The sequence below is a fragment of the Zootoca vivipara genome, chromosome 5, assembly GCF_963506605.1.
Source record: "Zootoca vivipara chromosome 5, rZooViv1.1, whole genome shotgun sequence".
Classification (NCBI taxonomy): Eukaryota; Metazoa; Chordata; class Lepidosauria; order Squamata; family Lacertidae; genus Zootoca; species Zootoca vivipara.
In genome coordinates this window covers 78,061,625-78,086,202 of record NC_083280.1, presented here as the reverse complement: position 1 = coordinate 78,086,202, position 24,578 = coordinate 78,061,625, and the positions used below count along the sequence as shown (strand labels likewise).

Sequence of the window (24,578 nt, the reverse complement as noted above, 5' to 3'; positions counted from 1 at the left end):
AACTGAAGAAGACCAGACCGAAACAGTATGATTGCCTTGGATCACTGTCTCGCATGTTGTTATAGTTTATAAAGATAAAAATAGATATATTTCGCCCGTTGGAATTGATCGACGTGTTGCCTCTTTTTTTGGTATTTATAATTCCCGGGCAACCAGTCGGGAGCCTCTGACAGCATCCTGACTTTAATTTTGTTCATTCCCTTGCTATAGTAACAAACATGGTAGCCCTCGAACCAACAATTGAGAGAATGACAGTGAACTGCCTTCTCCAATGTCTTGCTGTCATTTTGTGGACCTGTTTTCTGTTTCTTCTCCCTCTTCCTCTAGTGACTTCTTCTGCGCTCCCCTCTCTCCAAAGAGTGCACATCTCCCATGATGCACTAAGAGAGAGATAGGGTGCCCATTTGCGGCCTATTCATAACTATGCAGTCATAAGTCTCCCACAATTCCTGATATGTAAACAGGATAGCACAGAATGGTTTGAATTTGGGACGTTTGTTGAAGTTCACCTGTTGCTCCACTCATGCTCAGACTGTATATATGTGTAAATAAAATCATACAACACACACCACAACCCTCTAGTGATGACACTCAAAAGGAACAGAACTTGAGGAATGATGCACCCCTGAGGAGCTCACTACTTAGAAATGGGGTGCCTGTATGAGCAGTTATAATAAGGGGGTGACTGGTGACGGTAGTGGATGAAAATGAGAAAAGCCATATGCAATATTCTCTGAGGTTTTAGTGTGCATCGCATCTACAAAAATGATTTTATTTCCAAAAACTGCAAATCCCATTTTCTTCCCCATGTGCATTCCTGTAATAGCTGCGAGTTTACACATGAACATAATGCAGCAGACTTTCCTGAATCCCTGTTCAATCGATGAGTTGTTTCTGTCCCGTCCCCCCCCCCACACACTCCCAATTATTTTTATTTCTAGACCTGAGGCGTACGACTCTGCAATCACCTGCAAGTGTTTTCGATTTTAGCCTCTCCATCAAAAGGACCAAACGCAACGCAAAGATGCCAATCCTAGAGAAAGCCGCAAAGAAGAAAGAGAAAGAAGCTTGCAGCCAAGATGAGATGGTGAGCCACTGTTTCTGGGAAATAACATCAGAATGGGATGTTGAAGAAGGGGCAATTGCTGGGTGCGTGTGTGAAAGTGGTTGGTGTGACCTTGTCATTTGTCATGACAATTCAACACTTGGAAAATACACAAAAGGTGGCATTGAAAGATATAACATGCCACGTTGCAGTGGGGGACACCAGGATGGAATGTATCAGAAAAATGAGTATCCATTCTTCTTAATTGTGCTTAATAAATCAATTAACCTATTTCATTTTAAATGAATATTAGGTTGGAGCTCACTAATTCACTTACAGTGACACTGCCCTTATAGGGAGGTCTTCTGAGACCTGGTGTTTGATCACATCTTGGGAAGAACAGATCAATTGGTTTCAAAATCTCCTTTTGGTTCTGTTGTCAGTTTTGAAGGCCCCAGGGTATTTCATAAAGATCTAAAAATCTTTCTTCTGGTAGTAGCCAGAATGGTGATTTCTAGAGGATGGAAATCATCCTCTCTTAGCAGTCTCTTGTCATAGCCCTTACTGACAAACTTGATGTCTAATACAATGTTGGCAAAGTGGGTGACTCAGAATGATGCTTTTGAGCAATGTGGCTTCACTTCATTCCCTTTATTAATGCTATAGTGAAAGGTACATGACCCCCAAACTATCTTTTCATGAAGACACCCTTGTATGAAAGTAGCTGATACATAATGATGAATTGAATGGCTAGGGCAGAAATTCTGACTAGACCTTGTGACAAGCAGATATTTTGAAGTAGTCTACTCTGGATTTTGCTTCCTGTACCCCCTTTGTAGCAAGTGTGCAAGATGTAAGGCTTGTCGTTTCATTTGCTGTTAGACCACTTCTTGTTCTGTTCTATTTATTTTGGAGAACATTGATAAGATACCATTTTTAAAAATAAACAAAATCTCTGCCCTGTTCAGTACATCATTAATGCATGCAGCTTGAAGTACTGTAGCGGATTTCGGAGACAGACAGAAATGGTTGCATTGCTTCTTGCAGTTCAAATTGTTACAAATTCTGCATTTAACTATTTGAAAGGATAGGGGTTATACCCCAGAGGCAAAAGATATGCATGTACCAGATAGGTTTGTCATGGGATCAGATTCCTGCATCTTTGAAATTTGCACAAGAGGAGGAATTTCTCTCACTCACTCCTAGAGTCGCTCACTGCAACACCATAATGGAAGAAGATGCCCTGGCCAAAATCCTTCCTTTGGTGCAATGACAACAAAGACCTTAATCCTGTTCCATATGGAATCTGACAGATCTCAAACACGTGTAACTCATAGTTGCAACAAAATTTCAAAGAGCTATCCAGTGTCTGATCAATGGATATCTTTTTTTAAATAGGTGCTGCCCAAACTTCCAGTCCCACCACTGCAACAAACATTGCACATGTATCTTCACTGCATGAAACACTTGGTGTCAGAAGACCAATATAAGAAGACTAAGGTCATGGTGGATAGGTTTGAAGCTCCCGGAGGCCCAGGAGAGGTCCTTCAGAAAAAACTGCTGGAAAGACGCGAAAAAGTTGAGAACTGGGTAAGCCCAATGCTACTTTGTTCCAGATATCCTCATCAGATAGAACATGTAGAATAGTCTAAAAATGGTTGCTTGCTTGTGCTACAGCAGGCATCCCCAAACTTCGGCCCTCCAGATATTTTGGACTACAATTCCCATCATCCCTGACCACTGGTCCTGTTAGCTAGGGATCATGGGACGTAGGCCAAAACATCTGGAGGGCCGCAGTTTGGGGGTGCCTTTGCTACAGCCTCTCTCCCGCATCGCCTCCCCTCTGGGATTGGTTCATTTTTTTTTAAATATATTTTTATTAATTTTTCCAATTAAAACCAATTATATCACATTATTTCAATTTATACACATATATATCAATCAAACCGAATGTTATACCAAATCATCTAAAAAATTTTGGGGGTTCCCATGCTTCAAGAAATTGGGGATTCCTCGCAACCGTCTACTGCCGTCTTTTTTCTAAAATTCAAATCGTCTCTCCGGGTCCATAATAATCCAGATCTTTCCCTTACAGTCACATAGATGTTTTCCTCTTTCAACCGATTGTTTCCCAGCTGCTGAGATAAATATCAAACAAGGTTTCACAAATGTTCTTTCTCCTGTGTGGGTTAATCAGTCCAGCCTCCCCATAAATCTTCTTGGTCTGGAGCTCCCTGTTGCGTCGTCAACACGAAGCAGCGCCATCTTAAAAAACTCAAATCACTTTCGTTTTCTCTCATAACCATGTAGATTAACGATCTTTGTAAAATTTACAGCTTTTCCAGGCAGAAGATCCAAACATCAAACCATAAACTCTTGGTAAATTAATGGATCTCCTTGCCCTATAGCTGAACTTAGCTTCAGGTCGCTGCTCCAATTCAAAGTGCGTCACAGCTCATAAATCCTCCGAACGCGTCCAGGCACTCCTCCCGTCCAACTAGAGGGGGGCTTTTCTCGTCGGCAACTCCACATCTTTAAAAAATATGCTCAGTAACAACAGGGATTGGTTCAAGTGCTGTGGTGGCATGGTAGGCTTTGAAATATTTCAGCTACCAAGAAAAGCTGACACACAGTGAGACCGAAACTAGCATGGGTGGGGTGGGGTCCCACAGGGCCAAGAAATGCAAGGTGCCCAGAGATGGAAGGTAGATAAAATTCCTACCATAGAAGAATGGTTGACCAGCTTGATGGATTACGCCCAATTGGCAAAAATGACTTTGAAAATCAAAAATCAAGAAGATAAAAACTTTAACAAGGAATGGGGAGAATTTATAATTTATCTTGGAGAACACTGTAAACAATTAAAAACATTAGCAGGATTGTAACAACCCTTGTAATGTAACAAGAACTAAGGATATAACAGAGTTTTATTAAAAGAAAAATGGAGGAGAATATAAGATGCAACGGAAAGAGATTAACAAGAGAGCCCACAGGGGGTGGAGGGAAGACCAAGGATTTGGGGAATACTATATCTTTGTGATGTTAACTAATATTTGACTGTAACCTTTAATTGTAAAACTATTGTAAGGGGGAAGGCTTATAGGGAACAGCCCCCCCCAAATCAGGTCGAGTTCCTCGCCAAGCAGTAAGTCAAGCACAGGATCAGATTACAAGAGCCAGGAAACAGAAAGGGAGACCCGAGGCTCTGACAGCCTCAGAGAGCCCTTGCTCCAAGGGGAGGGAGAGAGCGCGGTGGAAGAAGGGACCGGCAGACAGTCAGCCGGGAGGCCATTCCCCCCCCCTCCACGCCGTAATTGAGACGAACGGCTCCCCGTCAGAGCAGGGGGAGGCGCTTCGGGGTTCCCAGGCTGTTATGTTGGGCGCGAAACAGAAAGCAGCCATTGCGAGATTCTGACTCAGACTGAGGCAGACATGATTTATGGACACTTTGCACTGTAAATAGTATGCACAAATAAAAACATCTGAAAGACAAGCAGATGTGGAGGGTCGTTACTCAAGTGTAGCCACAACAACCCCTGACAACTATATATATGAAAGAAATGCAAGGTGTCATATATTGCTGGCAGGAAGGGCAAAGATGCTGGTGGTAACAAGAAAAACAGGGAGGATGAGAGCTCGGAAGATGAGTGGGGTAACAGGACAGAGGCCAGATGGTTGAATGAAGGAGAACAAGATATGCAGTGGCCTACAAAGCAATGACTAGAGAAGCAGAGGCCTGAGAGAAAGAAGAACAAAGGAGCCATGAATTTCAAGAGAGAAAAGGTCAAAGAGAAATCTGCCCCTTGAGTAAAAACAATTTTTAAAGATGGAAGAAGAAGAACTTCAATGTCTTAGTATAATTAGAGCCGTGCAGGTGAAAGTTGTCCTAAAGTTCTTGTTCCATGTCCTCCCTATTCCCCTCCCTGAAATACTCCCAAAGAGATGCCAAAGCAAAAACAATGATTTCATTATTCCAGACTAAAAGACACAAATAGCAATGAAGGTGTGCTATTAAAAAAACATATATAGGAAGAAGGATTGGAAGACCAAGCTTATATTATGATACTTTTCAGCTGTGACAGTTATAATACATTTTAGCAGAGAGTAAAAAAAAAAAACATTGTTAATGATAGAAATCAAAGCAAAACCATGGTTAACTATAGAAATCAAAAGCTCTACCACAGTAGCAGGCCAGTTTTTCTTCTCCACCTTAAAAAGGTTGCAACAGTTAAGGGTAAAATTCCAGTGGCTGATCATAAACCCAAGAGATTCTAAAACAGAATTTGGCTTTTGCTCTTCTTCCTTAAGACTCCAGGGAATGTGGGGGAAGGACTCCCCCCCCCTTACAGCGTCTGTTCCTACAGCAATGAACAAAAGTCTCCAAGGAATTTTATTCCAGCAGATGCCTAGATTCAGAATTAAGCACACTGATAAGCACAGAGGGCATGCCTTGTATTGCTCAGCTATCTAATCATCTATAACCATTTCCCCCCTTCTTGTAGGTTTTAAACTACTGGCTGGATGACATGTACCTTAACAACCGGTTGGCCCTTCCAGTCAATTCCAGCCCAGCAGTTATCTTTGCTCGGCAACAGTTCCAAGATGTAAATGACCAACTGAGGTAAGGTATCTGTCGATTACATTCCGGGGAGAACCATCCTTCCATCTACTCTTGTGGCCAGGTAGTGCCACCCTTAAACCAGCCTTTGTGGTCTGGGCATGCACAGGAAGAAGTATTAATACTTCTCTTATAAAATGGACTATGTTCATTCATTACTGGTATTGATTTGTAAGATATCAAGGAATTTACAAAATGTTGTAGATGTCATTGATCTAAATACACCTTTTCTTTAGTATTACAACATTCCTGTAAAAACCTTTTACAAATTTAAAAATGGGTTTCAATGCAGAAGTACTTCTGCCTAACAGGGTTGATCTGGATCAAAGCCCGTGGCTTAGTTAGAAGAGGAAGCTTCTATGTCTTGTCATGTGGAAACCAGAGGCCACGGGTCATGTTTTTCAAGGAATATATATTCAGTGTGTTTGCTACTGTATGTGAACACAAAATGACAACATTCCTATAAAACAGACTGTATGTTAAGCTTCTGTTCCTGCTTTATGGCATAGTTTGTTGCAGGGAAAGTATCTTCAGGGAGATCAAACCCAATGAGAGAATAGCTTCTGCTTTGCGATAGTTACAACTCAGTGAACTGAAGCAAAGCAAAGCATGTCGCCTGATCTGAGATTCCATGTCACGAAGGGAAGTGCTTTTGTGTTCAGTTTAAAGCCTCGGTGGAACAGAGGGTGAGGATGTAGCAGGAGTGTAAAATGAAAGATATCCAGGAAAGTTACTGGTATTCGTATTTTAAAGCCCTGTGTCAACAATGCCTAGTCCAATGCTGAAAATATCAGATCTGTTTGAAAGGCTGCCATTTTCCACAAATGATCTGCAGCATTTTATGAGCACTATGAGCCCAGTCCTTGACAAACTGCATGAGCCACTGATTTAGCTACAATGGCACAAGTATTTCAAAATATCCACAAGGCTGGAGTAACATTGTACACTGTGACCTAATGGTCACTACACCCTACTTTGTATTCAGAGACTAGTGCAACACATTTTTGAATATGTTCCCAAGACCTGGGAACAAAAATGAAATATTGCGTTACACAAATATATCAAGTGAACCAATAAACAGTGACGTCAAATTTCACAATGCAGACCTAGGCTTCTTTTTCTGTTGAAAAGGGGATGGAATACATAAGTTTGTCCCCTTCCAAACTGGTTCTTGGCAAGGATTCATGGCAAGAACGACACTACAATCATTGCTTGATTGGGCCCATCAGTGCTCACAATGGCATGCAGCCTCCTGAGAGATCCATATCTCTGGATTAGGCACAGTTTTTGGAAACATCAGTACTTTGCAATCCATATACAGTATATGTAAAAATAAAAGATGAGAGAAAACATGTCCCGCTAAATGGGTCAATCAAAAAGATCTCATTAGGGAATGAGACATGTGAAAGAAGACTAAAAGTAAAGTGTTGTGGGTAGAGATGTTCCCTTTTGAATTCACCAACTTACTGGCCAAATGGACTCAAAGGAAAGTCCCAGAGGTTCATACTAGTACATGTAAATATGCATAGGATTACAGCCTTAATACTGCAAGGTAGTAAATAATACAGGAACATACCTTGTATGGGCGCAGACCATTGGTCTATCAAGCTCTACATTGCCCACTCCAGAATAGCCAAATGTGATGCCCCTCAAGATACCACTGGATTCCAGTGCCCATCATCACTAATCATTGGCCATATTGACTGGGGCTGATGGGAATTAGAATCCAACAAGATATGGAGGGCACCATTGTGTCCATCCCTGGTCTATGGTGTTTGAGGGCCTAACTACACATTATGCTAAATTTGCCAGCTGGAGCATGAGAAGGCTGCTGAACTGTAGCCAGGTTCCTCCTTACTGTTAGAACTCCCTTACTATTTGTTTCCAAGACAAAACTAAATACAAAATGCTATGTGCAAATGCTATTTTAAAATGTCAAAGAATATCTGGAGGGTCATTGTTTGTTCACCTCTGGCCTAGTTGTCCATCAGAATTACTCTGTTTTGGACAAAGACTTGGATAAACAACAACAGCAACAACACCCTATGGCATGAGCACATACTTCCTCTCATGAAACTGAATAGCTTCATTCTGACCATTGTTTTCTAGAAAACTGTGTTTTGCATCTCTGCAGTGGAGAGAGCCTGTAAACTGTAAACTCTCGTGAGCAGATGGGAAGCCTATCAACTAACAGGAGGAACCTTGTAGCAGGAGGAAATGATAGGGCTGTTGTCTGGGCCTTAGGCAAAATTTGGCCAGGGTATGGATTTCAACGACAAAGCTCTCTGGAGGTCTGCTTCTGAGGACCAAACTAAATGCAATGGGGGCAGATGGTTTTCTGTTCACATCACCTCATTCCCATCTAAAGCAAGGAGCAAGCAGAGTCATACTTAAGAATAAAGGAAGCCTATTGGCAAGGCTGCTGCATCACTTCTGCTTTGGCCCTCATTGAGATGGTGGACTTGTGTCCCTGCTATTCCATTTCACACTGCCAGTGGAGACTCAAAAGACGACATGTTTCTCAATACAAAGAGAAATACAGATAACTTTTTACCAAGAGTTGTGAATTTACCAATGGGCATATTCCTGTACACTAGCAGGAATGAGCCACAGAGTCTCAGATTTGTGCGCTCTACCCCACCCCTGCATGGAGAAGAAGAAATACAGATACACCCACACACAATGAAACAAAATAACTCATTTTAAAAATGAGGGGGACAGGGGTTTGGGGTGCCAATAGGTGTCTGAGGGCACCACATCGGAAATATGAAACACACCCAGTAACTGGTGTTTACCAGCAGGCAAAGGGTCAACTGTATCTGTTCTATTTTTGTATTGTTATTTAGACAATGCCACCCGAGCTTTGTCACAGGCAATTCTTGCTTCTTCTGTCTTTGATTTTTACAGGTTTGCTGCCAATCTTATTTCTGGAGTTCTTGATTATAAAGCACTGCTGGACACGTAAGCAACTTGGCTTTTGTGAACAGAATCAATGATTTCACTGGGAGCATATTCACAAAGCTGCAGGATCCAATTGCATCAGATAGTAGTTTAAGGTTACATGTACACTACCAGAGCAAACCTGTTTTTAAAAACTAGTTTGTCATCACTTCAGAAGTGTGCTGAGAGTCCTAACTCAGGAGTAATTTGACGGCTGGGCTCTAGACAGCTCAGTCCCAGAATGTGAAGTCTCATGTCACCTCTGGAATATCTTTTTGAGGATAGGTCTCAGCCCTAGAATATATGAAAAGTATAAAGGCAAGATTGACTGTGTGCATGTGCACAGTGCATTTCTGAGCATCTGAGCAACCTCTGCCTGGCACTCCAATGACTACATAGCCTAGAGTTCATTGGAGAAGAAGCCATGCCATGCAAACTAACCAGTCCTAGTGCAGAGACAGTGGTGCAGTTATGTAATTTTAGAGTTTGCACTTATTGGTCTTATGGGTGGCCTCCTTAAGAGGGTAATGTGCATTACAGTACTTGCTTCCAAATGTGGTAAGCCAATCTTGAGGCATTTGTGGGGGCCCTCTGCTCATTCTATTGAGCAAGACGCTAGACGTCTGCCCCAACAGCACCCTGATGAGTGTAGACATTACCGAACTGAACTGAACTTCTGTCACGTTAGCAACCTAACTTTAATATTGTAAGTCTCCCTTGATAATGTGTGTATGTGGAGTATAAATCTTAATAATAAATAAATGGGCCCAGCATAGCATCTTGAGTGGCTTTTCATTCCATTGCGGTTCCTGAACGTGTCCGATAAATGTTGGCCGTCCATTTGTGCAATTCAAAGCTTGTTACCTCAGCAGTGCTGCCAATTCAATAAAACGGCATCAGCTCAACCCTCTTGCATGCAGCATGCTTTCTCATATAAATCCTGTGGTTGATGTACTGTGAGAGCTTCTTCTCTGCGATGATAAATGTGGCTGATGTGGCTGCTTCAGATCCATCCAATTAATCAATCCCCACCAGTCCAGATCACTGGCTGTCCATGTATATTTTACAAAACACCTGTTTGAGAGATCTCGTTGCATCTTGGTCTTTCTAAGATGTCGTTCCTTAAGAAGCAGTTGTCCTGCGTTGGTTATTTCTTTTTCCAGCTGGGCTGCTCTACTTGTAGAGATGTAGACGTAGAGGTTCTCCTTATGAAACACTTGCCATGCAAAGACTCAGGGCAGACCTTCCCTTTCTCCCCACAAGATACGTGGGGGCAGGAGGCCCCACCCTCATGTATGAAAGCACATACATATTTTCACCTGTGTGATTAAAAGTTCAGGTGGAGTGCATTAACAGAGAGGAGGTGGAAATGGAATGTGTCCTTCTGTCCTTACGTTTTGCATACATTACCGTTTGCTTTTTCAACACTCGCCCACTGAATGCAAACACAGTTGCATCGTAAGTTTACCTAGTCATGTCAAGAATCATGAATTTCAGCTTTGCTCTGGGAGCCCGTCTATTTCCCATTGCCGTAATCTTATTGTTGTATGATTCTATTTGTGTTGTGTATCTAACCTAATTGTAAACAGACAAAGGACAGATTTCTCTTCCTTTCTGTCTACTTCTTTCTCTCTCTCTCTTTTTGTCTCTTTTGCTTTGTCTCTCTCGTTCTGTCCCTCCAGCCATGCTGTGCCTGTTGATTTTGCTCGTGGACAGCTGTCTGGTCATCCTCTCTGTATGAAGCAATACTATGGACTCTTTTCTTCCTATCGTCTTCCAGGACATACCAAAGATACCCTTGTGGCCCAGAAAAGCAATATCATGCCCGAACCGGAACATATCATTGTTGCTTGTAACAATCAGGTGCGTGGACATTCATTGGATGCAGTTTTTCCAAAAATTGAGCCCGCTTCATTTTGCTATGAAATTGACTAAGCAAGGGGAGGGGGTGCTGGTTTGCTTTCTAACTGAGCACCAAAACTGTACCGCAGATGAACTGTCTCTTGAGTTCTTTCTGTGAGTGGGTTTCTACAATTGGCCACTATAAAGCTGCAAGCCTAAGCATACTTACTTGGGAGTAGAGATGGGAAGGCCTGAAAAAAATGGGGGGAAACCGGAGTTTTCCCCAATTTTTCCATTCCCCCCCCCCAGGCCTTTCCACCTGTACTTGGGAGCAAGTCCCACTAAGCTCCATCACATTTCACTTCTGTAGTTTATCTATTAAAGATTACAATAATCACCAGCACCGTTAGTTTGAAAAGAAAAATCTGGGGATAGGGTACTAATGACCAAAATGATACAAGACAGAAGAGCAAGTAATGAACGAAGTGATAGATTTTTAGAACGATGGTCTTCACTTATTATATTCTGGAATTATAATTTCCAGGACATTTACCCATGCAGGCAAGTCTTTGCCTTGACATACTATCTTCCCATGAACAAAGTATAGTTTTTTTGATGTGGGGAAGTTGAGAAGGAAGGGGATAAAGCTTTGTCAGTGGATCCTGCTAAGTACCCTTGATGCCAACCAACCAGTACTGCCATGGGACGTGCCAGAAGGCGGTCCAAAAGAAGAGGAGGGGGGAAGACAGCCCCAAAATTGTATAAAACCCTCATGCAAACTGTCTTCCTTTGTGCTGTTTTGTGAGCTATCACACAGTGCCTTTCTGCAGCCTAGGAAGCAGAAATAAACTCTTTCTCTGGAAGAAACCTCGGTGTCTTTTGACTCCTTCCTCCCTCCCCGGGAGCAACGCAACGTTCCCAGCTAACTGGAAAAGGCTACACCCTGGCTCAAAGTCATTTTGAATCATGCAGGATCGTTTCAACTAAAATTGTGTGTTCCTGCTATTGCTTTGCCCTTCATTTTTAACTGCTCCCTCCCCCTCTCTCCAGTTTTTTGTTTTGGATGTTGTCATTAATTTTCGCCGTCTCAGTGAGGGGGACCTATTTACTCAGTTGCGGAAGATAGCCAAAATGTCAGAGAATGAAGAAGAGAGGCTGCCTCCAATTGGTCTCCTGACATCTGATGGAAGAACAGAGTGGGCTGAAGCCAGGACAATCCTTGTTGAAGGTTAGCAAGTGGCAAGCAAACTGCCTCTCTTGTCATAAACCCTGTTCACCCCATCTTCTCTGCTCATCATGTCTCTAGATGGGACAGTGACCAGCTTCTCATAAACAGCAAACAAGGTGGCAAAACTGTTTCTCCACTTTAAACTGCAGGTGAAAGGACCACACAACAGAATGCTTCTCCATTACATCTTACACATACAAAACTAGATGTCAGAGAGGAGGATTCTAGCCAAGACTTTCTCATGGCATGCCAGGTGTCCCCACACCCCCATGCAGAGTTTTTATTTTTGGCATTGAATAACATTTAATCTGGTGAGTCTACACCTGTAACCTAAAATGGCACAGCACAGAATAGAGATGGGTGAGAAATTTGAATCAATTGCATCTAAAGGCAAACCTACCTAATTTGCACTTTCCAAAACTCTGCACCCACTCAAACACAACCATCCTTTGACATTTGCACTTTTCTGAATTTTGCAATGCAGTCCTCCAGCCAAATAATAAGCAAAATAATAATAATGCATACACTAGGGGAAAGGGTGCATTTGAATGCATATATTATTGAAAAGAACATACCAAAAATACATTATAGTAGGGGAAATTGTTTTGCACAAAAGTGTGTATGGTAAGCAAAATTGCATAGAGAACTGTGTACAGTGTGGTACCTCGACTTATGAAGGCGATCCATTCCACGACGCTCTTCGGAAGTCGAATCCTTTGTAAGTCGACGTGTCCATTTTGCGCATGTGCAAAGCATGATTTTGTGCTTTGCACATGCCCAGAAGGTGCACACCGCTTCTGCGTATGCGCAGAACACGCGCACGGCAAAAATATTTCTGGGTTAGCGGAGTTCGGAAGTCGAAACCTTCAGAAGTCGAGGCATTCGGAAGTCGAGGTACCACTGTATTAGGATAAATTCACAGTAAAATGCTGGTGAACTTTCATGACTTCTTTTTTAAAAAAGCAAACAGATGAGGCAACATTAGAAAAACGAGGCACTGGAGGGGGGGAGAAAACCACGGAGGATGAGTTATCATGGCTCAAAACCACTGATAGCCTTAATCTTCACAAATTTGTCTATTCCTTTTTTAAAGCCATCCAAGTTCCATAGTTTAACCATATGCTCTGTGAAAAAGTACTGGTATTCCTACATTACCAAGCTCATACTTCATCATATCATACATACAAACACACACCCTTTGTAAAAGTTTAAGCTTATTTTTCAAAGAGCAAAATACAATTTTGGAACTCTCAGTGGCACACTGCAGAAGGGGCATGTTATTGGCAGGAAGAGCCAACAGTAATTCATTGTACCAAGCCAATTGTTTCTCTCCTCAGATTCTACAAACAGAGACTCTCTTGATATGATCGAACGAAGCATCTGCTTAGTATGCCTTGATAGTCCAAGTGGGGAGGAACCCACAGATACCAACATGGCTTTGCAGCTTCTGCATGGAGGAGGCTACAGTAAAAATGGTGCCAACCGTTGGTACGATAAGCCTATGCAGGTACGAAGTTGCTATTGGTGCATGTGAGTTCTCATGTCAAAGGATGGTCAATATGGAAGGGTTGTAGCATTTTAATGCAAGCCCTTCTAATATGTACTTCCCAAACATGAACCAGGATGCAGCTACCCTCTGAAATTTGCACTTCTCTGAATTTTTCAACCCCCAAACTACATATAACAAAACATATTTTGGCAGTTAACGTGCACAAAAATGGTCACAAAAATGATGCACCAGAAATGCAGCCTAGGAGGGGAAATTGCTTATAGACAGGCAGGTATTCAGCAAAACCACTTGCAAAAACGTGAAATGCGCAAGACAATGCGTGCATTTTTTAAAATGCAATTAGTATAGTAGTTAGTGTGTAAGACTCAGACCTGGGAGCGCAGAGTTCAAATCTCCACTCAGCTATGTAACACAATAGGTGATCTTGGGCCTCACTTACTTTACAAGATTGATGAGATTATGAATTGGGGAGGGAGAAAACGATGTACAGTGGAACCTCGGTTTACGAACACCTCAGTTTACGAATTTTCAGTTTACGAACGCCGCGGACCCATCTGGAACAGATTAATTCACTTTCCATTACTTTCAATGGGAAAGTTCACTTCAGTTTATGAACGCTTCAGTTTATGAACAGACTTCCGGAACCAATTGTGTTCATAAACCGAGGTAGCACTGTACACTATCTTGAGCTCTTTGGAGAAAAGGTGAGATAGAAAGTATTTAAAAATTGCTAAATGATTTGGAAATGGGGAGAACTAAGCTCAGACTGAACTTAGCAGAATGAGAGAAGAACCAAAACTGACCGATCCAGCCTGTGCAGTTGGATGTACTATGTCATTAGTAACTGAATCAAGAAGGAGAACCTTCCCTATACTCCCAGAGCTGCTGTCCCAGACTGAAGACACATGTTGCCTAGTTAGTCACAGTCGCCTTTGACTGGACTTAACCATCCAGGGGTCATTTACCTTTTTACATAGATAGAAGATTACCTGGAACTTTATGTACCCTGACCCTGAGGTTTGCTTAGCTAACCACCAGTCCCTAGCCGAAACCATGCCAGTCTAACCAACACATTACACTGGCCTGATCTCTTCATCGCAGCCTCACATAGTCAACCCCTGACCTCTAGACCTGAGGAGCAGATCTACCTCACTCAGGTTTCCCATTAAGTAAGCACCATCCCCATTTGTGTTTCTCAATGTCAAACTCCACATGGGGTGGCGTAACGTCCCCTACCTCTATATATAATTTGCTTCCCAGCGTATAATTTCCTCCACACCCACAAGAGTGAGTCTAATTGGCCTACAGTGCGTAACAGGCAGAAATAGCTGTATTCATTTCCAATTAAGTCAAATGGAAAATGTTAAGCTAAAGAATCCATCATGGGAGGGTGAGGAATCTAGTTTTCCCCAATCTTGCCTTATTTTATGTTATATTAATATCTGGTGGAGCATATCTGCTGTTGTAATTTGCTTTAAAAAACCTGACCTTTCTGTATAGGGTTAGTTTTCTTGGATGCCTCTGTGCAATCTGTTAGGACCTTTGCTGCTTGCAAGTGGTTCAGTAATTACATTGGAAATGTCCTCCTGCAAGCAAAGACTTTGTGGGGTTGTGGCCTTTGACTCCACTCCAGATACAAGGCATGCAAGACTAGGAGCCCAACATGGCAGGTGAACTTGCATCTGCATGGAAAAATGGGGAGGAACCAGCTTCAGGACCAGCATCAAGTGTCAGCAACCTCATTTCCCTGTATCATAATTTGATGAGCTTTCATTAAAGATTAGATAAAATCTTACTTTCAAAGAGATTTGCTATAAAAAAAAACCCTCACGCACAAAATGATTTTAAAAATTTTATTTATCAGTTTTTTGACCATTTTTGAAGTCACTGTACGCAGATATAAAATTGAACCCAAGCTTTAGAGTCACATATATACAACATTATATAGGGTCATCAAACACACAAGGAAGCTTTTTTAAGCTGCAGTAACAGTATAGACACCACTAGAGGGCGATGTTTTGCTACCTCTCCTGTAGGTTCTTTTCTCAGCATGTCCGGCAGGGTCTGCTGGCTGAGTTTTGAGGTCCCAAAAAGGGGCTTTTACCTTGTGCAGGTGTGTCATTTGTATACCCCATGTTGCTAAGAACACTCCCCATTGTGGAATGTGGTGTGTCCAAATTTGATATGAAATATATATAGAATTGTTAATACAATTTTATGAAATGGTAAAACGGCATACAAAAAAAAATAAAAACAGTTTGTGCGTAACCTTTTAAAATATTTCAATGGAATATACCTCATTTTAGTCATTAATAGGCAAAAGTTCATCCATTTGTGCTACAGGAAATAATTTTTGAGGAAAAAAAATTGAAAACGTCATCACCCTAGTCAGCACCCTCAGGCATCTGCAAAGGGCCTAGAGATGGGCACATCTGTCCTTTTCAATTTCCCAGTCATCAAGTTCTGTTCTATACATTTCCACGTCAGTTTCTGAATCTCCTCCCCACCCAAAGTCCTTATGAGAAATCCACATATCTCCCAATATACTTTTTGTATGCAATTTTGCCTAACACCCACACACATTTTTGCAAAGCAATGTCCTTTAAAGAATGCATTGTTGCGTATTCTTTTCTCTAGCAAATGCATTCTTTTGCATGCATTGCATCAGCATGTGCGTTTTGTAAGCATTGCTTGGCTGGGGCGGGGGGGGGGGAGAGGAAGGAATACATTGCAAAATTCAGAGAAGTGTGAATTTTGAATTTCTGTGTTTTTGGTTCATTCAGAAAGCGTGAATTAGGTAGGCTTGTTTTAAAATGTGAACAGAATCACATTTATTCCTCACCCTCATAAATGTGTATACCCTTTTGGTGGTGGCGGTACACTGACAAGTCCCTAGACCTGCTGCAGTGAGGAGTTAAGCTCCCTGAAGAAGAGAGGCCCATTACCCAAAGACCCTCCAAAACCGGCAGCCAAGACTGATGCACATGCGCAGCCACAGGGATGGTGAGAAATCTAGGTCAATTCACACTTAAAGCTGAATCTATCAAACATGCGCTTTCTAAAATAATGGAACAATGCAAGCAAATAATGCTTGCAGCCTGATCCAGTGACTATCCATATTTTTGCATGTGGGAATGCATTCCCCAATTGAATCAGGAAATCCCCATGGGGGGGGGTATGCTCTTGCGCAAGAGCCATAGCTGCCAAGTTATCCCTTTTTTTAAGGGATTTTCCCTTATGCTGAATAGGCTTCCTCACGAGAAAAGGGGAAACTAGGCAGCTATGGCAAGAGCGCAGCACCCAAAAATGTGCAAGATTGTGGCCCCGAAAAACATCTGTCTTTCTGTGCCGTGCTTTTGCATGGGTCATGTGACTCATGCAGCAGCACAGCCCCAGAAGCCAGGCATCCTGGTTTTCCCGCTGCAGCATGTTGGAGGGTATGGGAACGTACCTGAAGGATTTAAACTGCTTCAGAATTTTTCCCCCGACAAAACCTGAAGTTTCATAAGTTTTCTAGAAGTTTTAAAATAAATATGTTGCTGTTGTTGTTGTTTAGTCGTTTAGTCGTGTCCGACTCTTCGTGACCCCATGGACCAGAGCACACCAGGCACTCCTGGTGTGCTATAAATATATAAATATACAACTCAATAATATAAATATACAACTCAATATCGAGTTGTATATAAAATAAATATACAACTCAATAAAAGAGGTGGAAAGATTCACTGGCTGTTTCTGTCTATATATACCCCCCCTGCTCAGTTTGTTGTGGGAAGAGATGGAGTTTGTGGAACAGTGTGTGAACATTCTCCTTTCGACGGGATCGTCCTGGTACAGTGCACTGAACATTTGCTCAGACACATGTAAGTTGCCTGTGATGGGCCTGTAAGCTATTATTTCCTTCTCTTTTCCAATGCCACTGGAGTATTGCTTATCTTCCTCAGCTGTTGGAATTCTGCAGTCCTTCCAGTGACATTTTGGAAATCGGTGGCACCTTGATGAGATGCACATTTTAAATTTTATTTGGTGGTTTATGTACAGTCATACCTTGGCTCCCAAACGCCTTGGAAGTCAAACATTCCAGCTCCTGAACGATTGAAAACTGGAAGTGAGCGTTCCGGTTTATGAACATTCTTTTGGAAGCTGAATGTCCAACGGGGCTTACGGGGCTTCTGATTGGCTGCAGGAGCTTCCTGCAGCCAATCAGAAGCCGTGCTTTAGTTGATGAACGTTTCAGAAGTCAAACGGAATTCCGGAACAGATTCTGTTCGACTTTCAAGGTACGACTATTAGATTTCTTACCCACCCTTTGTCATAAAATCTCCGAGCAAGTTACAACAATGCAAAAATACAATAAAATCAGTTAAAACAACTTAAAATCAGAAAAAATAGGGTGGGTCCTAATATATATCTCAGGTGTTGACGGTCAGGATAAGGAGGTCTGTTCAGCATATGATTTCAAAACTTAGGAGCTGCCACAGAGAATTCCCTCACTTGTGACACACTCCCCAAGCTTCCTAGGGCACTGGAACTACCAAGAGGGCCCCATATGCTGACTGAAACACTCAAGAGGGTCTTTGGGGAAGGAGTTGGGTCTTTCAGATGTTTGGTACCCAAGTGATTTAGGGCTTTAAACACCAATGTGAACACTTTGAATTGCTCCCAGCAGCTAACTGGAAACCAGTGCTGCTGTTTCACAGCTGACGTAGGTTATAATTTGCTTATATAAAAAGATGCAGAAATCTAAGCACCGTGAAACCCTTTTTTAAACTTTTGACTCTTGCAAAGGGATGTCCTATTGCCCGCCTTTTGAGACACCTAGAGATGCCAATCGCTTCCATGGCATGACAACTCTAAAGAATTAGGTAATGTGGTGAAATTATAAACCTGGAAATTTCAGCTTTGATGTCAGCACATCAATGACTTTAAGTAACGGGAGAGGAGAGCTTTCTAGTGTGTCTTGTTGGTAAAATAGCCTACCAGCCTAGAAGATCGGTCCAGTGGCAGTGCCAGTGGATTGACTGCCACAAATGGATTCATCACCTCTGGGTACTTGGGTGTATCCAATCCATTCATGGCCATTTTGCCCAATGGATGCAACCTAATGTAACTAACAGTACCTTACTAATGCATTAATATTAACCATTCAGAAGCAGCAGTGAGTATAGATCAGGCAGAAAATGTCATGTAGATCAGTTAATTGCAGCAAGACCTTCAGTCATCTGTCTAATGTAAACAAACAAACAAACCTTTTTGAGTTCTACAGCATGCAACAGCAAATTTATTGGCATTCTGTCATTTTAAAAAATCAGGAAAGAATGTGCAAAGAAATTGGTCAGAGCAGATTCAGTGAGTGAACTTCCTGCTCCAAGGAGACTAAGGTGGAAATGTTCTCCAGAAATTCAGGGACACTTGGCGTCATCAGCAGAAAAACTTCAAAGGTACCATCATTTCATTAGATTTTCAACTTATGTGTGTATGGGTGGTTATTTTAATGTGTTGGTCTTTCCTTAATAACATAATCAATGAAAGAAACCAGTAAAAGCTGAGAGAAAGATCAGCTATAGATCATAGTGGTTTCAACTTAAGTTATTAGGGCTGCAAGCTTTTATTGACTTTCAGATTGACTAACTGCTGAGTGGGAGCTGATTGTAATCAATTCATTGAACGAATTGCCTATTTCTTTCTGCTTTGACCCATATCAGCCACAGAGAGAGATTGTGGCTGAAGAAAATGGTTTTAACTCTTCTTCTCTGCCATTTTCCCAATGAACATCCCCATTTCTTTCACTAAAGCTGTTGTCTGCCCCCTTGGGGAAAAGTTATGGTCATGTTTCTAAAGGACAAATGCCTTGCAATGAGATGGTAGGAGTCCGAATAATCTCCATGACTCTTTTTATCATCAGAGAGTGCTAGAGTGGATCTCCAGTATGTGTTCTGTTCAGCCTGGCAGAATCCCTTTCGTTAGGATAATTGGCACCAATGGGCCTAAATGGTTGTCCAATGTATAACTAAGGAGATGGGTGGAGCCAGAGGTGATATTGGGAGGGCACTGGTAAGCCCCGCCCCACATAATCAATCACATGATGTGGCGCGCACACACACCATTTGAATGGCAATGCCCATCAACTTTTGCCTGGCCCCCTCAAATATTTTATTGGGGGGTCGAAAGGACATGGGTGGCACTGTGGGTTAAACCACTGAGCCTAGGGCTTGTCAATTGGAAGGTCAGAGGTTCAAATCCCCATGACGGGGGTGAGTTTCCGTTACTCGGTCCCAGCTCCTGCCTACCTAACAGTTCAAAAGCACCTCAAAGTGCAAGTAGATAAATAGGTACCACTCCGGCAGGAAGGTAAACGGCGTTTCCATGCGCTGCTCTGGTTCTCCAGAAGTGGCTTAATCATGCTGGCCACATGACCCGGAAGCTGTATGCCGGCTCCCTCGGCAGTAAAGCGAGATGAGCGCCGCAACCCCAGAGTCGTCCGTGACTGGACCTAATTGTCAGGAATCCATTTACCTAAAGAACCTCAGCCTCTAAGAGTTGGCTCCTATGGGTGGAGCCTTCTTTGGGAAAGGGGCATGTCTTTCTTCCGCCTTCCCCCTTGCTTGTGGGTTGATGTCATTGATGTCAACAAGCTGTTTGTGCAGGAGTGCAGGTTCTGACTGAGGTGATCCGAGGAAAAGGTCAGAGCTGTAGGGCTTGCTGGCAGCTCTGAAGAAATATCTGCTGCAGCAACTTAAGATGTGACTCTCCAATATGGTAAATCCAGGACATTTTTTTAATTTGCTGGAACTCGGTTTCGGCACTTCTCAGGTGGGCGCCATTGCCGTTATAAGAGAAACAAGGGAGGCATTCATGCTGAGTTCCAGCACCTCTTTTTCTAGAAAAAAGAGCACCGGCAAAACCTGTATATATGCAAAAATATCTGACATACCACAAAACACCAGTTAGCCTCATTCCAAGGGAACCATATTCAGGGTATGTGCTGTGGCAAACCCTGGGAATTTGCACTGATACGGGTTTTAATAACACCTTAATGATATCTCATCTTTAGTATAACAGGGGGTGGAGAGGAATAACAGAACAAAAGCAAACTCTGAGGGCTAAGCGTCACACAAGATTGTGCCTCCACATTTGCCATGGCAATGTAATACTTATTATTACCGGTATGTTTCTGTCACATAATAAATGACTGCAAACATGACAGGATGCAAATTGGATACAGCATTTAGCCTTTGCATAAAATGCAAAGAACAACCTCTATTTGTACACATGGTGTAGCCTAAGCAAGCAAATGAATAAGTCAAGACATACAGAGTGGGGAGAAAATGTATAGGCAAGAGTGACAGCAAACAACTCATTTGAGTAGACAATTTGAATTGAAGTATTAGTTCTTTGCATGTTCCCTTCTGCCCCTACAAAGCCTTTTTCTCCTGCATTGCATTTTCCAACATGCCATATGATCACATTGCTTTTATAGCACAGCTCTGAACAAGACATATAATACAAGGAGTTTGACACAATGGCCCAAGATCACCTGCCTACATACTTTGGGGCATACACCAGGAGAAACAAAAATAGATTGAAATAAATAAATTATGTGATAATTTTCCTGTTCTCACTTCTGGAGTTATTCCATCATTTTCTAGGATGGTGAAAAATCTAGATTTTATTGCCTATAAATTTGAAAACTACGGAAAAGAGTTCATCAAGAAACAGAAGATGAGCCCAGATGCCTACATTCAAGTGGCACTACAGCTGGCATTTTACAGGTATGTAATCATTTTTATTATAATTTTTATTTATTATTATTTTTATTGATTGAATCTATATAACGCCATATACCCAGAGGTTCACATAATAAAATCAATAAACCAGCTATCAGCTCTTGTTTGAAGCTTGCAATTCAATGTTCTGGGAGACCCCCGGGGCAAGAATGAGCAAAAAATCAGAGCCTTTTCTCATGACCCAGGGACCCCACCTTCTTGCTCACCTTTAGGAAAGTGAGAGCCAAGCTAGAAATTGTTCACACTATTAGTAACTGTGTGAATAGTTATGTAAGTATAAATTGCAGGGTTTGGGGGAAATAATCAAGACTGGGGCAGTGGGATGCTAGCAGTGGGTACGCTTATTTAACCCTTTGTTTGTCTCCCTTGTTTCCAATCTACATCAGGAACCCTTCACCAGCCATTAGCATCAGGAGGAAATCTCCCACTGGTGGCAATGGAAGCTTTCCTCTTCATGCAAACAGCAGACATGCAGGACCCAATCCAGATCAAGACTATTGTGGGGGGTCTTCCATCAGGATCTAAATCTGGATTGGCAGGGAATGGGGACTCACACCTACAGTTTATACTTAAATACATTCTTCACACAAATATATCGTCTAGGTTGGCCCTGAGATGAATATCTGTTTCCATCAGATATTCAGGAAGGCCAAGGTTATGCTGTCTCCAGCATTTTGGGACACAGCACAAAATAAGAGAGCTAATATTTGTCTCTGTCTCTCCCTGCCCTCCCACCTGACATCTGGGTCAAGCCTGACATCCAGGAAGCCTTGAGATCACCAGTGGAGACACACAGTCTGTCCAGAGAGAACATTATAATTCATCCTTGCTCATCTTTGGAGCACCAAGTACTGTAGAATGACAGATTAGAGGTTGTGTTAGAGAAGCATCTTGGTGCGGTAGTGTTTAAACATGGCCATCCTGGATGTTAAATGCTGGGTCTAACTATGATGGTTAGAAAATGCAAGCAGGAAATGCAAGCAGAAGGTCTACCTCCTCTTCCTCTTCCTGCTTCTTGCACTTGGGCCAAGTTCATCTCTTATTATCAGATGCTTCTATTGCTTTGATCACTATTAATCTTATTCCACACCACCTTGGGAACCAATTGGTTGAAAGGGGGAGGTATATCAACGCACAAGATGCAAGCAAGCAAACAGATAGGATAACTGAACAAATGATCTTCCTTCCCCTTGGCCAGCTTTTGCTACACCTGTCTTCGTTCATTCTGCTTCCAGTGTGCAGATCAGTTCCCAACTCCCACCTTCCTGTTGCCCAATCAAACCAACCTCACACCCCTCTGAAAAGGGCAGCCCTGAGTGGCATTTCCTTCCTTCTCTGCATAAACTGTAGTACAACCTAGGCCTTGGGCCTAATGTCATTACATGGTGCATTTCCCCACCTCTGATCCACTTCCTTGGCTATTGCTAACAGCAGAGCTGGATTTAGGGCAGTGCATATTATTATTATTATTATTATTATTATTATTATTATTATTATTATTTTCTCCAGCCACTCTGGGTGGCTCCCAACAGAATATTAAAAACACGATAAAACGTCAAACACTAAAAACTTTCCTAAATAGGGTTGCCATCATATGTCTTCTAAAAGTCAGATAGTTGTTTATTTCCTTGACATCTAATGGGCGGGTGCCACTACTGAGAAGGTCCTCTACCTGATTCCCCTGCACAGGGAGTCAAGCCAAGGGGGTGCAAAACAACAACAACAACAACAACAACACAGGTGCCTACTGAGAAGACCCAAGCAACTGTACCAAAAAGAATTATTGTGAAAATAAGAATTGGGGGGAGGATTTTTGTTCTCACTCAGGGTGCCATTTTACCAAAGTAAAACAGTCATACCAATAGGTGGCTGTCTAACCACTTCCAGTCTCCTAGTTGTGGCATAGCTGCCAAGTTCCGGCCTGAGAAATAAGGGACTGGACCGGAAGTAGCAGACCGGAAGTAGCTCTGTCGCCATTTTGGAACTGGGCGGAGCATGCTCAGAAGCTACTTTTGATGCTGCTCTCCCCTGTTTCAAAATGGCCACTGCACCAGAAGTCGCGCTGCAGCCATTTTGGAACTGGTCAAAGCAGCATCAAAAGTCGCTTCTGAGCATGCTCCGCCCAGTTCCAAAATGGCCACCGCGCCAGAATAAACCGGGGGGGAAACAAAAAAAACCGTGTTGTTGGTTTTTTTGCTGGGAACAGCCGGAAAAACGGGGGTTTCCCGGGGAATACGGGAGACTTGGCAACTATGAGTTGTGGTGCAGCCAGGAAGGAAACAAAGCCCACTCTCTCAGTCATAAGCCCACTCTGCAGTGAACAAGCAGAAGAGTAATAGGCCCTAATTAGCAGACAAATCAGAGTATATAGATGCAGATTGTCCTCGTTGCCATTAGAATCTGAAGAGTAGCAAACATTCCCTGCTTAAAGCATCATGAATTTAACTGGGAAATTAAATGAGACGCCCTGGAGCCATGTAAAAAAGAAGGGGGGGGACAGCTTTGCTAGACAGCAAACATTTATCAGCGTAGCATTAAAGAAAAGGGGGCATGTGAAGATGGAGGCGAACAAAGGGCATTCTACAAAATTAAGGTGCTTAGCTGCTGCTCCGTGACCCAGCCAGGTTTGCTTTCAGTGTAGATAAATGACTTTGAAATTCTCTTTAGTAAATTAATCTAAAGAGTGGGGTGGGGAGCAACATACACATCCCCACGGAGCCTTCTCTGTGTTGCTTTTCAGCCTGGGATCTTAACTTGAAACTGCAAGCTTTTCCACCCAGTTGATCAAAACATGCCCTGGCCTCATTCTAGCCTTGGTAGGGCAGCACATTCCTTCAACTGCAAGTCTCAGTGCCACAATAACAATGTGATATCCTATCTCTGTGCAATAGACTGTGAGAAGGAAAGATAGTTGTGCCTATAAATTGGCTAAGGACCGACATTACCTCAACCAAGTGCCATCTGCCAACCACCACCTGGAGGACCTCACAGCAGAGGAAATACAGATGTGAGAACTGCAGCTAGAGTGTCTAGACATAACATGCCATTTCACATAACCCATTGCAACAAACACATCTTCACCCAACACACAGGTGGATTATGGAATTCAGTGTTGCAAGCTATGAATGACAGCCACCCGTTTTGATGGCTTTTAAAAGAGATTAGACACAGCCACTGATAGACCAATTGCTCATGAATATAAGCTACAGTCGTACCTCGGGTTACGAACACCTCGGGTTACGAACTTTTCGGGTTACGAACTGCGACCCGGAACGGATCGTGTTTGTAACCCGAGGTATTACTGTATTATGGAACCTCCAATTTATGTTCTTGTAGTCTTAAACATAGAGTTTGTGCTCAGCTGGGATTTGCAGCCAGTGCGATTTGTGCCTATGCACACGTTTTCAGTTTGTTGCGTTCATACTTTCCATTGTTTAGGAAAGCTTTTAATGTTTAATAAATTATTGTATTTTAGTACTTCTGTTGGAAGCCGCCCAGAGTGGCTGGGGAAACCCAGCCAGATGGGCGGGGTATAAATAATACGTTGTTGTTGTTGTTGTTGTTACATTAACTCCTGAAAAATATCCCATCCTAGTTCACACACTATA

General features: G+C 42.5%; 1 protein-coding gene across 1 annotated transcript in view; it reads left to right on the top strand.

Annotated features, from left to right (window-relative positions):
- Window positions 1-1,024: 1,024 nt before the first annotated feature.
- Window positions 1,025-24,578, top strand: part of CHAT (choline O-acetyltransferase) — a 38,925-nt gene continuing 15,371 nt past the window's right edge. The window contains exons 1-10 of the mRNA XM_035138155.2: window positions 1,025-1,087; window positions 2,444-2,635; window positions 5,548-5,666; window positions 8,571-8,624; window positions 10,286-10,466; window positions 11,496-11,673; window positions 13,011-13,180; window positions 16,946-17,046; window positions 18,496-18,624; window positions 20,833-20,955. Of these exons, the coding sequence (XP_034994046.2) occupies window positions 1,025-1,087; window positions 2,444-2,635; window positions 5,548-5,666; window positions 8,571-8,624; window positions 10,286-10,466; window positions 11,496-11,673; window positions 13,011-13,180; window positions 16,946-17,046; window positions 18,496-18,624; window positions 20,833-20,955 (1,310 nt within the window). The remainder of the gene's footprint in view (window positions 1,088-2,443; window positions 2,636-5,547; window positions 5,667-8,570; window positions 8,625-10,285; window positions 10,467-11,495; window positions 11,674-13,010; window positions 13,181-16,945; window positions 17,047-18,495; window positions 18,625-20,832; window positions 20,956-24,578) is intronic.